The sequence below is a fragment of the Dunckerocampus dactyliophorus genome, chromosome 15 (genome assembly GCF_027744805.1).
Source record: "Dunckerocampus dactyliophorus isolate RoL2022-P2 chromosome 15, RoL_Ddac_1.1, whole genome shotgun sequence".
Classification (NCBI taxonomy): domain Eukaryota; kingdom Metazoa; phylum Chordata; class Actinopteri; order Syngnathiformes; family Syngnathidae; genus Dunckerocampus; species Dunckerocampus dactyliophorus.
In genome coordinates, this window is record NC_072833.1 from 11640614 (window position 1) to 11654365 (window position 13752).

Below are 13752 nucleotides of genomic sequence, written 5' to 3' on the forward strand. Positions count from 1 at the left end.
TCCCGATCTCCAGGCTGTGTTGGCCAACATGCCAACCACTAGACCACCGTGCGGCCCAACCCTAACTCTTAGTAATATATATTTTTAACTCCTTTGCTGACATTTACCATAATTTTGTCTTGATTCTAATCCAAACAATTCATAGTCATGACTTGTAAATTACAAACTTTAAACCTAACGAACACAATGTGGTTTCACAAATAATTAAGAGATCAATAACAGCTCTTTTATTATTATTATTATTATTATTTATTCCATCCATCCATTTTTTATACCGCTTGTCCTCAACAAACATTCACATTCACATTCACACTTAAGGACAATTTAGTGTCTCCAATTAACCTAACATGAATGCTTTTTGAATGTGGGAGAAAGCAGGAGTATCCGGAGGAAACCCATGGGGAGAACATGCAAACTCCATATAGAAATGCCCAAACAATTTGAACCATTGATCTCCTGTCTATACATAGTATGTGATCATGTGTCGTATATACAGGTCTAGTAGATATATCTGTGTACAGTTGTAAACTGCATTTCTTTAACAATTGAACATTTCAACCCTGCACATTTACGTTTATGCTCTGATTGTACGATAATGATAATCCATAATGCACATCAGAGGTTGTGTTTATGTTTTGTTTGTATTGTATTTTACTGATTTTGTTTGCATTTTTCTTGGCTTTTTGTTATTATTTTGTTGTTTGTATTATACCATCTTTAAATGTGGTTGCTGTAGCAAAGTAATTTCCTGCAATGGACCAATAAAGTAGTCTCTATCTGGACTTCACGGGTTTTTTCGCGATAGGTAAGCAGTTCTCGCAGGCGGATTGTACCACGTGTCTTCTGTATCCAATCAGAGGGCTACCCGCGGTCGCGCGCTCCTTGATTCAGGAAGTTGCTACTCACAGCTAAACATAACCGCTTGTTGGTGAAAAAGAGGCAGGTTTCAGGCAAAAATGGCAACTGGTCCCGGAGCTACTGGTGCATCAGGATTCGGAAGTGAAGACAGTTTGCACCAACAGGGTGAGACAATATTTACATGTTTTTGGCTGTTTTAATTGAATGTAGTCCTCCTGTATCTACGACGAAAACTACGTCATTGTACTCTTGCACAGTTTTGGCGTCCTTTCCACTATGTGACATGACCGAAGAGGACCTGAGACAGAATCCTCAGCTCTGCAAGCTCCTGGCAACTCTGGCACAACACGTGGATAAAACAGGGCTCACTGCCCATCTGAAAACAGAGCTGGAAAAGGTAGAAACAGAAATGTGTTTACATATCATGTCTGTGGGATCATTCCCACTTATTTGACGCTCACATTAGGGCTGCACCATTCTGCAGAAAAATCTGAATCGCAACTTTCTTGCTTAGAATTAAGATCCCGATACTCTGGGGCAATTTACACACGCACACGCACACCAGGGCCATGTGCGTTTATTTTGAAATTATTATTGTATTAGACTCCTCATTGGCTTTGCCTGCTTTAAAGAAACCTCCAATGATCTTTCTGACATTCTTCATGAGACGTCCCAGAAGGACAGTTGTTAACAGAGGATTTTTTTTTATATCAATGTATAAAAAAATTAAATACATCATCAAGTCAAAAACATGGCATGCTTGCTCACTCCCCACCACGTTCATGTACATAGTAAAGATAAATATTTACAAAGATTTGACTTGTGGCTGCTTTTCTTCAGACTGAGCAGAAGCTGCAGAGCCAGCGGCGTGTCTGGTTGTGTTCCGAGAGCTTCCACAGCTCACTGCAGGAGATGATCCAGGACTATACTGTTAGGAAGCATGGATCTACTGTACCACAGGACCAAAAGATGGTAAAGTACTACTACAGGCCATAAATGAACAAACATCTGCCACCATATGACTGATGAAAACTACTTTTTAATGTGTTCACAGTTTTATGAGACAATGGAAAGGTGTCTCCTTGTGGCCATGTGTGCCAGACAGTTGGACCCCAGCAACACCACCAAGCCGGATCAGCCCTCTCTTCTAGGCTTGACCCCCCAACAAGTGATGGAGATCATGCCTTCAGAGAGGGTATGTGATGAAATGAGTTTTTTATTTTTAGCCTGGTATTATCTTGGATTTTTTGTAAGCAATGCATATTTTGCTGTTTCTATGCCAGAATGTGCAAAGAATGAAGCAGATACTACCCAGAGAGGTGGAGGAACATCTAAAGAAAAAGTGTTTTAGCTACCTCTCCTACTATCAACCTGAATGGGGTGTGATTTCTTTACAAACACAAATGGATTATGTTACCAAGTTGATCTGTACATAACACGAGTGTTGATTTATTTCTAGAGAATCAGAGTGAAGGTCTGAAGAGAAGCAAGTTGTCTTATCTGTCTGGCCAAATGGACAAAGACAGAAAAAGGACAAAGAGTCTGAAAGAAAGCTCTTATGAAAATGCAGTTCTCCTGCAAAGACAGACACAACTGTGCCTTTCTGTGAGTTGAGTATCCTGTAATTGTATTCTTTGTGGACAAAGTGCTGTTCATTCTAGCTCTTTGCTCTGCCATAATAAGCACTTCTAGTTACTTTTTAATGAGCTTGCCATTGTACATTTTGTGCATTTTAATGAAGCCCACTCTCTGCAATGTGTGGTTTCCAAAAAAATGAGCTACAGTAATTATGCGGCACTATATTTAATGTAACTTCTCCAGGAGATGACCAAGTGTGTGCAGCTCTTGCAGTCTCTCATCTTGGAGCGCTGCTTGACGATCCAGGCAGATTTGGACAGGAAGAAGTTAGACTACTTTGAAGGCAAATGCGAATTAGTCTTGCAGAAGATCAAGTAAGGAGTTTACTGTCTTAATGAATGCGTAGGTGTATTTCCAATCTTTTTAATGATGTTTCTGTTTATTCTAAGGGCTGAGATGGCTGGGATTCAGCTGGACACTTACACAGCAGAGTCAATATCTGCCCACAGAGCAATAAGGCAAGAGGCGTTCTAAAAAAAAAAAAAAAGTGCATATATAGTTTTGGATTTTACAGATTTGGAAAACATGTCATATACTTTTGTCCTATTCTCATTAATGTCTTTCACACTGAAGAATTAGAGAGGGATGTCAAATTTGAACAGTAGGAGAAGCCAAAAACGTTTTTGTTTTTTCCCATCGGTGTTTAACGTTGCTGTAGTATTTGTATTTATTGTTGTTGGGTTTTTTTTTGTTTTTTTTACTTTTATTGTTACTGACTATTTGGTGAACCCAGGTTGTGCTATAGAAATAAACTTTGACTTGACTTTGACTTTTGCCATTTTCTCATTGCAGGATAAACCTGGAGTCAGAGCTGCAAGCCTACCAAGTGGAGAAACAATCTGTGGAGTTAAAACTTTCATCCTTTCAGATCTTGGGCAAGGAGTTTGACACCCTGGCTGAGGAGTACTGCAAATTTCGACAGGAGATCGAAATGAGAAACTGGGCTCTGAAGGAATTCACCAAGGACAACAGCAGTTGATGACCATGCCTGATCATTCACATTATGAAACCTGTATTAATACCATTAATACCCCTTCTTGTGTACTAAATAAACAAGAATGGGTTGAAAGTGTGAGGCGATCCTTCCCTGGGAAGCCACCAGAAGACGTCAAGGGAGGTGAAAAACATGTTTCAAACCTGCTAAGTTGAACTTCACTTATGTTTAAAGGCATATTACTTAATTTTTTAGCTCCTAGAGTGAGTGAGTCAACAGATGCTGGAGTGAGAAGAAAATTACACACAATTCACCAGAAAATTAGTTTTAGTGTATGCCGGTATATGCGTGTGCACAATGATGAAGACGTACTGTACTTGGAATTATCTGTAGTGCACTATATTCTCCACAAGAGGGGAGCATAAGAACGAACACCAAGGTCAGTTATTTTTGTCTAATCCAGTTTTAACACACATTAAAAGTAATCTTAGATACATTAGATTTGTGCCACATGCAGTAGATTGTAAACTACAATTACTTGAATAAAAGTATCGCTGCTTTTGAACGTTTTATACTATTTCTATTTTGGAGGCTGGTTTACCAGAAATGAAGGAAAAAACAAAAACTCACCAGCCTTAATTTTTTGATAGAGCTCTTGTATTCGATCTAATGTGCAGGTCTACAATACTTGTGAACCGGAAGTGTGCGTCAGCAAATCATCCAGCGTCGTCACTCCTCTTTGGCTTTTTCTCATCAGCATCACAGGAAGTGGCCGCCCCTCCTCACGACGTCAAACCTCTGGATAGCTGGTCCACCCCCCGCCAAACACGGTCCACATCTGGACACATGCACGCAGGGATTGTGGATTTCTACACACACAAACATTTGACCTTTTGGGGGACACGATGTCGGAAGTCCGGAAATTCACCAAGAGGCTGAGCAAACCCGGGACGGCGGCGGAAGTCAGACAGAGTGTCTCGGAGGCGGTGAGGAGCTCCGTGGACCCGGTGGTAAGCTTAGTGTTGTCTTGTTGCTGTCATTTTTTTGTACAACATAAACAACATACACATACACGCAACTCATTTCTGATCAGCAAAATTCAGTTTATGTTTGTTTGTCCAACCATCCATCGCACTGAAATGCGTTGCGTTCAAGTGCACACAATAAAAATGAACGTGCTGCACTCATGTGCCGTAATTTACATTTTCTGTCCCTTCATTCCCCGAAATGATCTGCATTGATGCGCGAGTTCCTTCAGGGACAATGCTCTCCAGTCCTCTGCAGCTTCTTTTGTCTACCAGTTGGGACAGCTGAAGCATGTCTGATGTCTGATGGACTCAGCCACATGATGCAACGAAGCCCACTGCTATCCATGCCCACATTCATGCATGTTGATTTTTTTTGTAGAAGCTACATTACATAGCTGACTGCAGTCATGAGGGGATTAGGCGCAGTGGTTTGAGGCGAAAAAGCCAACAGAGAGCCCTGCTGACACAGCAATGTGGTTGTGTGTGGATTTATTTTCCACTGTGTCAAAAGCACATGACTTGTCTTTGACATTCCAAGTGATCAGCTTGAAAGTGCACCTTGTCTTCTGCTGTTGTTATTCCCTTTCTCATTTTTAGATAGGTGCATGAGTTTGCACAAGAAATAGACTCTTGTTTCTCTGGGGGGAGGGGAGGCTGAAAGATTTTGAGTCTCATGATGACCATCTTGAGGAGTGTGATGCCAGGAGCGTAATGATCATGTCATAATGTCATAGCAGAGAATGTTGTCGTGCTTTAAGTAATGCCTTGAATCATTTCTTGCTGTTACTTTTCCTGTTGCATGCTTTGGCGGGTTGTTTGATGAGTTTTTTTTTTTTTTTTTTTTTACAAGGCACTGTTCTGAGGAGCTTTTGTTAGGAATTCCCCCAGGCATTTGTGCAAGCGTACTTTCTGTGACTTGTGTGTCCGTCATTTTCCTCTCTTCTTCAGACCTTTTTATGTATTGCTGCTTTCCGCGAATGCTCCTTTTGCACGTCTGGGCCTTCGATGCAGTTAAACTTATTTTAGTATTCACTCAGTCATACTCAGTACTGTTTCAAACTTTACATATGAGCTAATCCCAACACATGACCAGTTGCCGAAAAGACAAATGAGGCTTTTGCTGCTGTTGTGTTGCTGCTGCTTAGATACAGACACCCTGTGGAGCACCTAATGGTGGTGGAGGTCATCTGCTGTTAAAGTCCACATGTTGTCGCCCTCACATGTGTGTGCATCTGGAAATCTCACTAACATCATCATCATTAAACCTTGCAGGCCCAGTGGGCAAGTATACCTTGTGTTAGTCTTTTGGAGGAAAAGTGTGAAGAGAGTGTCCATTGCAGGCTCGCTCTGACACACCTTGTGGTGTGAAGCCCCTTGGGTGTTTTTGTATATTTACAGAAAAGCAGAAGTTTCTTCTCTTTGCCCTTGCCCTCCCTCTGTAGTAACATGATCCTGCTTGCTGGCGCTGCTCAAAGCTGGCCCGTGACTTGCAGCGTTGCGGTTGTTTGTTGCACATGACAGGAAGCGCAACTGCCGCTTTTGGGCCCTAGCATGCACTCCATTCTCAGGAGACTGTAAATGTTGCTTACATGTGGCCGCCGGGTTCATGTGAAAAGGCGGGGAAGTGTTGGATTTAATTCGGACCTTACAGTGCATTGACGAACCAAACTGATGGTGTAAAAAACTGCAAGGGCTGTAACGGTACACCATAAATCGCAGTTCTGTACATACCTCAGTTTTAAGGTCACGGTTTGGTTGATTTTGGGTACCGTAAGGAAAGCAAATGTGAAACTTATTGGCTGAAGTGCAGCATTAATTGCTCCTGCTTGTAGCCACGTTCCACATCCCCACTGAAGAGTGGGAACACCAAGTGTTTCCACACAGGAGACTTTAACAACAGAAGAGGCTTTTCAAGGCCTCCTGCTAGCCAAAGGCTGGGCTGTACTGTATTTGTTTACCGAGTACACGTATGACGATGGGCAGTTATAGTTCCTGTCCCTCACTTGATGTGTACTGTGTGAGAACTCAGTATGGAATGTTCGGTACCAAAAAATCTGATTCTGAACGCATGTACAGTTACACTCCTATTAAATATCCATGAGGGAGGTGTCTCTTCCAGTGATTTTGTGGCAGACTGGACAAGCTACTACCTAGTACTAACCTAAAAAATGGCATTCCCATGGAGTTTACTCCCAGGTTTTCCATGTGTTTCTGCTCGGACTCACACGCTGACCTAGTTTTGGAGCTCTTGGCCAAGCCTGTCAGTCCCCTTAGTCTCAGATGTTTAAAAAGTGGAAATTGAATGTAATATTTTCTGCATTTGCATTATTTGTTTTGTTTGTTGTTTGCCTTCTGCATGCAACATCACACAACAGGCTTGTTTGATTCTGTACACACTGTAAGTGTCCTTGTTTATCACCCACCACACCTCATTCCGCAGGAGCAGCCCAAGATCATCGAGCCTCTGGACTATGAAGCTGTGGTGTTCCAGAGAAAGGCTCAGATCCACAGCGACCCCCAGCGAGACTTGTTGCTCTGCCCGGTCGACGATGTCTCGGTGATGTCTTTTAATATAATCTTGAACTTGGTCACCATTTCTGCATCGTGGGGTTGTCGCCAGCATTGCCACTATGCCGCGCCGTGGCAATATTGACCTGAATATAAAACTGTCATTATTTTGTTCCCCCTCGAAAACAGTCTGAAAAAGATGGATCATCTCATAGTCGGGTTCTCATACATGCAAACCAACAGGCCCTTGCTGCAAGCAGTGCGAGGTGTACTCTTTAAAAATATATTGTCAAAGCTTTTCCTGAAATTTTAGCTCATAGATGAAAAATAGATAGATAATATAAAATAGGGGTCTCCCGATATCATTTTTTCACTCAAGTGTTTGCCCCCTTCCTGATTTCGTATTTTTTTGCATGTTTGCCACACTTAAATGTTTCAGATCGTCAGACAAATTTAAAATATTAGTTAATGACAACACAATTACACACAAAATGCAGTTTTTTAATGAAAGTTTTTATTATTAAGGGAGAAAAAAATCCAAGCCTACATGACCCTGTGTGTGTGGTTTTTTTTTTTTAAATAAATATGTTTTATAATACATGATGAAGGCAGTATGATTTAACATGTAAGCATAATTTACAAAATGTGTCTATATATAATGTATTTTCTAAAATTGTATCTTTAGAAAATATATTTCCAAAAAGGGTCTTGAAAAAGAGGGTTTGTTTTATGTTCAAAGTTGTCTTATATTCAGGGTCATCTAGTCAGGCCAATGCGGTAATGCAATCTGAATTCGTAGTGCAGGTTTTATCAAATAGAATGAAATTGAAATAAAGCCCTAATAATCCTCATGTACTGCATTAAATCAGCCACATTTGGCTGCATTCTGTGTATGCAAAAGCACATTTTTCCCTTATGATAATGTTCTGGGTCCATTCTGTAATACAGTGGAAGTATTCTTCCTTCCACCAGCGGAATGCTTGGTTGCAAACATACTGTTTTTACAGTTTTGACCAAAGAGAGCCAAGAGTTCTCCCAAGCATCCCAGCCGGACACCTCTGCTCTCAGCACATGTGGTTTTATTTACTTAGAGGAGGACAATCTTATGACGTTCATATGTTTCTCCCTTCTGTTTTCCACTAACTCACCATGTGTGTGCACGTGCAGGAGTCCCAAATATCACGGCAGAGAAGGACTGTGGTTCCCTCTGTGCCCCAGAATGCTGAGCGGGAAGCCAGGAGTCTGTTTGCCAAAGAGGTAATTCAGAAAACGTGTGGTAATTAAAGGTCTTGAAGTGGTGGTTAATGCCGCTTATGGCTTCAAATGTCAATAATGGGATGTAAGTAAAGCATTCAACGTTATAAAAAGTTTACAACCAGTGTGAGCTGTTCTTACAAAGGCAGAAATGATGATTTTAAGCTGTTATTAGCCAGATATTTTTGCTATTTGGTGGACCTAAGAGATCTAGCCATCCTTGTCTTCTGCACAACAAAGAAACATCAAACCTGGCATAGTTGAGCTTTCTTTTCCATGCCAAATAAAAGCAATATGTGCGACAAAATCCTTTTCTTCAGCAATGCAGGATTCAGTGTCCTAGAAACAAGTCTCTTCCAGGCCTGTGAGTCACAGTCAGAGGACTGCAATTCCGCAGACCTTGTTATTAAGGTGTGTTTTTTGTGTGTCTGGCAGTGCATCAAGATGTACAACACCGACTGGCATGTCATCAACTACAAATATGAGCCTTATTCTGGTGACTTCCGCATGTTGCCGAGGTAAGTTAGGACAGAAGTTGTGCTCATTATTGTGGTTGTCGTTTGCAGTGGAGTAGAACTGGCCTGCTGAGAGCTATTTGCCATCCTTCAGAATGCAGAATGCAAAACCCAGCATAACGGCTTTAATGATTTTTAAAATGAACATATCTATCATGTAATTCTCCTATAAACGCAGTTCTCTAATTCCGAATAAATAACTATGAAAAAATATGTAACAGTTTACCCCATGATGTGGACATGTGGTATAGAAAATGGAGGGATAGCAAAAATAAGCCAATAAGGAACCTTATTTTTCTAAAAACAAAGTAATCAACACTTTTCAAACTATTACTGTTGCAATTTTCTGCATAGTTATACTTTCTTAAAAAGAAAAGATGAACACCAGGGTTGTCAATGTGTTGCTTGGGGTAGTACAGTCGTCTCTCGCGACATCGCGGTTCGAATATTGCTCCCTCGCTCTATCGCATTTTTTAAAAAATGTATTAATTAATAAATGATCACCGTGTGTCACCGTGTGTGGATGATTGCTGAGCATCTCTCTTTCTCTCCGCCTTTCCAAAGCAAAGGCCTCAAGGCGGACAAGCTAGCCACTCACGTGTTTGAGGTTGATGAAGATGCAAAAGATGAGGTGAGGCCCGCTCGCCACCAGGTTTTGCCTCAAGGGGCCTTGCGGTTATCGACTCACTTGATGTCACCCGCCTTTCGTTCATCACCATGTTCTGCATACACTGCATTACACACGCTGATGCGTGGGCCTTGAGTCCATCCAGCGATGCCATCAGAGAGGGCTGTAAAAAAAAAACAAAAAAAAAAAACAGAAGCCCACTATAAATATTCCATAAATAGCTCCTATTGATCCTCCTCCTTGCTGCCCTCAGGCCGGATGCGTATGGATCTAGATGGAGAAAGGGTTTAACTGGGGGAAACAAATGCTGCTTTATCACTGTGCAGATGGCTGTATTGCTTCTTGAAAGTGTGTCATTGTGGCAGTTTGACCTGACAAAAAGTATTTTTGCTAAACAAAACAATGTAAAAGGGGGAAAAAAAGAAAAAGCACCATGGGTATACCTGCACAAAAAATGCAACACAACTGTATCATTGCTACAGGGAGATGCAAAATAATCTAAGTTTAACCAGAATTACAATCATATTGGTGCTCATTAGTTTGTTTGGGTGTACCTAATGTTGTGGCCAGTGACTTGTGCAATGTCCAGGTCTGTTAGATTTGGGGATTAGTTTTGCAGGCGTACGTGTTCGGGGAATTACTAACATCAAAGGCAAATACATCTGCAATAATATGAAACCTGGCAAGACATACTGGTAGTATTAGTCCTTTATGTAACCCTCCATGCATCCCCACAGGCCCATAACCGTGAATCATTACGATGATATAGGAGATGTGATCCAATAGGTGACAAGTGCAGTGCTATCAATAGAAAGTAGGCTGTAGTGAGGTTTGCATGCATGGTTGTGCAGCCACCCATCCATCACCAGGATGGAGCAGAGCAGCCAGCCAATGAGATTAGAAGGAGACGCTGGAGAGAGCAGCATGCAGGAGGACAAAAAGGCTACTTCAATGTGATTAGGCCCATCTCTCCCACACACTCATACACACACACACACATACACACACACGTGTATAATTGGCTGAATACATTACTTGGATTGAGAAGCAGCTGTGACATCACTGATGTTGTAATTGATGTGTTTGTGCTCAACAGGATACGGCGTCACTGTGCTCCCAGAGAGGTGGCATCATGAAGCAGGGGTGGCTTCAGAAAGCCAACATTAACAGCAGCCTGTCCGTGTCCATGAGGGTGAGTCACCCACCACCGTCGCACAAACAGATCGTCACAAATGACACAAAACTGCGGAGTCCTACACTGCAATCATCTCCGTTGCAGGTGTTCAAGAGGAGGTACTTCTACCTGTCCCAGCTGCCTGACGGCTCCTACATTCTCAACTCCTACAAGGATGAGAAGCATTGCAAGGAAACCAAAGGCTCCATCTACCTGGATTCATGTATTGACGTTATTCAGGTAGACTATGCTGGAAAAATGCGTCTTTTATGAGAATTAAACAGCAGTGTCCTTTTATTAGTGGTGTAATGGTATACAGTATGTATTTGCAATTCGATTTTTTGGTACAGACAATAAGGTATAGGTCAGAGGTGTACCGAATGTTCCCACACGGTACAAGTTAAGTGAGGGACAGGAAATACAACTGCCGATAGTCACTCGGTAAGGAAATACAGTGCAGCCCAGCCTTTGACAAATTTTCTCTCTGAATCAGGCTCATTGAATGCATCTATTAACATCCAGTCAGGTTTAAGAACAAACAATGAATGTGTAGATTACATTTCTGGCATTGACTAAATCCTGAATGCTACATCAGCACTCTTTTTCTGGGAGTAAGTCTTGTCACACTGGTGTTGTGCATGCATGTCTGTTTTCTTTGTCTCCTGCCTCCAAACAGGCATGGGCAGGGTTCACTGCATTAGTTTCAGCATCTTGCCGCGTTTGTTCCATAGAATGGCATTAACAGAGTGAGCCCCTTTGTCAGTCATGCATTCTCTTTGTCTCGGTGGGTGGAGGCGGGCCTGCAGGCATACACACAGAGTGCAGAAGAGTGTAACGTAGTAGAAATTAAATTAGTGACTTGCAATATATATTGTCATGTACATATCTTTTTATATTTTTTTTCAGTGTACTTTAAGTAATGTTAAAATCTTGTCTCGCGAACTGAGTTACTACGTTTACATGCAGTCAATATTATGCCTGACGTGAAAAAACAAAAACAAACCCGCACGGACAATGTTTTGACACACGGTAAACGTCACAACGTCATTTCCGCTTCTTCTTCCTATATCCAAAAACAACAACACCGGCACAGCGGATGATGAACTCCTTTGTTTGCGTTTTGGTGCTGATACTGACCCACCACCAGTACTTTTCTGTTCTATTAGAAAAGTACTTTTCTATTCTACACTATTCTGTCTCACTTTCTCTCACTTTCTTCCTCCACCTCCAAATCCGAGGCCATGGTTCTCAGTTGGAAAAGGTTGGATTGCACCCTCTGGGTTGGGAATGAGGTCTTGCGCCAGGTGGAGGAGTTCAAGTATCTTGGAGTCTTGTTCAGAAGTGAGGGAAGGTTGTAGCGTGAGGTCGACAGGCGGATCGGTGCAGCGTCTTGCTGTACTGGACCATCATGGTAAAGAGAGAGCTGAGCCGGAAGGCAAAGCTGCCAATTTATCGGTCGATCTATGGTCCCACCCTCACCTATGGTCATGAGCTTTGGGTCGTGACCGAAAGAACGAGAACGCGGATACAAGCGGCTGAAATTAGTTTCCTCCATAGGGTGGCTGGACTGGATAAGCAGAAGAAAATGGATGGATGGATAACTTTATTTTGTGCACATAAAATAATTATCAACTTAAAGTGTCCCATTTTGGGTTTATTATAAATGTGTGTTCTTAAATATCAACACAAATTTATTTAGAAACTTGATTTCATATTGTTTGTCTAGGTTTTTTAAAATTCTGTCTTTCTGTTACGATAAACATACCATAGAAATCCTGGACTGTTCACATCTTTATAACAGGGTAAACTTCCAAAATCAACAATCAGCAGGGGATCAAAAACATATTTTCTTCACTGTACATATATACATATACTGTATTTCACCTCATGTACCCCCTGGAGTGCCTTTAAGTATGAAATGTCCTCTGCTTCGTTCAGAGCCCTAAAATGCGGCGTAATGGCTTTGAGCTGAAGATGCAGGACCGCTACAGCCACTTTCTGGCAGCTGACAGCGAAGCCGAGATGGAGGAGTGGGTGACCACACTCAAACAGGCCCTACAGAGCAGCACCGAGGCCGGCCAGGAGAGGAGGAATGGCGCAGAGTCCCTGGATGGCTCCTTGGGTGAGAGGAAGGAAGGAAAACAAATACTGTTCATATAATAGCCTGCTATTTTAACTGATGCCGTACTGATGATGGTCCTGTCCAATCAGATGATGACACCACCAGCCAAGGAAAAAGCGAGAGCCTACTGGAAGGTCTCGGCAGGAACCTACAACCTGAGCTCACAAAGGTACTGCCTAATTGTGTGTAGAACTGAACTGTTAGTGGCATTTTTTAAATGACATTGACAAAGATATGATGACTTACAGGAAGTGAAAATATGTGATTCAGCGTACCATGCCCAGGCATTTCTATTCAGTCTGTGGAGACTTAATGTGTCTATAAACACACAACAAAGTCTTCTGTACACTGCTGGAGGCCACTCAAGCACAACTTTGCCCTCCCCCTCTGAAAGACAACTCCTGCTTTGGTCTGTATGAGAGACAAAAAAATGAGGACTGCCTTGTAAGGATTTTCTTTGACCTGAGGATTGTAGTTGTTTGATGGTCCTCTCTGTGGGTCAGTTATTACACGTGCAGTGTATGCAAAATATGAAACAGGCCAGAGAATAACAACCGAGAGGAATAAATCCCCTGAAATCTTGACCTTTGAACCTTTGTGTGTGTGCAGTATACCAGGGAGACAGACCAGCTCAATAAGATAAACCGGAATGAAGGCAGGCAAAAGCTTTTCTGTCTGGATCCCGAGACACAGGTGCAGTAGAGGAGATGCACCATCCACTGCTCGATTGATGATGTGATGATTGATCGCATCTCTCTTTGATCTCCCCTCTCACTCCTGCTTCCCTTAGAGGCTGGACTTTTCGGGTATCGAGCCAGATGTGAAGCCGTTTGAGGAGCGCTTCGGCCGTCGCGTCGTGGTCGGTTGCCACGACCTGACCTTCAGTCTGCAGGGCTGCGTCAGTGAGAAGGGCGACGGCGTCCTCACCAATGTATGCCATCACTTAAGACTTTGTTTGCGTTGCTGCTGGTCGAGCTATAAGGGGGTAACAAAGCATTTACTTTTAAAGCAAATTAAAGACTTCACAGCTAGGTTTGAATCCATAAAAATGACCGGATGGCAGAGATCTCCAAAGTGCGGCCCGAGTTGCAAA

General features: G+C 42.3%; 2 protein-coding genes across 4 annotated transcripts in view; both read left to right on the plus strand.

The window, feature by feature from the left end:
* The first annotated feature begins 876 nt into the window (after positions 1-876).
* Positions 877-3565, plus strand: haus4 (HAUS augmin-like complex, subunit 4). Its single transcript, XM_054753015.1, has 9 exons — positions 877-1023; positions 1116-1255; positions 1699-1830; positions 1913-2053; positions 2142-2238; positions 2318-2463; positions 2680-2810; positions 2886-2954; positions 3289-3565. Exons 1-9 carry the CDS (start codon positions 957-959, stop codon positions 3473-3475), a joined length of 1110 nt encoding a protein of 369 aa, XP_054608990.1. The 5' UTR covers positions 877-956; the 3' UTR covers positions 3476-3565.
* A 617-nt stretch (positions 3566-4182) lies between these two features.
* The window catches only part of dock11 (dedicator of cytokinesis 11), a 32530-nt gene continuing 22960 nt past the window's right edge, over positions 4183-13752 (plus strand). For 2 of the 3 annotated variants that reach the window (XM_054752742.1, XM_054752741.1), the window contains exons 1-11: positions 4183-4440; positions 6899-7015; positions 8134-8223; positions 8656-8738; positions 9300-9366; positions 10460-10555; positions 10643-10777; positions 12476-12659; positions 12749-12828; positions 13269-13352; positions 13450-13590. In XM_054752742.1, the coding sequence (XP_054608717.1) occupies positions 4336-4440; positions 6899-7015; positions 8134-8223; positions 8656-8738; positions 9300-9366; positions 10460-10555; positions 10643-10777; positions 12476-12659; positions 12749-12828; positions 13269-13352; positions 13450-13590 (1182 nt within the window). In that variant the 5' untranslated portion in view covers positions 4183-4335. The remainder of the gene's footprint in view (positions 4441-6898; positions 7016-8133; positions 8224-8655; positions 8739-9299; positions 9367-10459; positions 10556-10642; positions 10778-12475; positions 12660-12748; positions 12829-13268; positions 13353-13449; positions 13591-13752) is intronic. The other variant, XM_054752743.1, reaches the window with a different exon arrangement.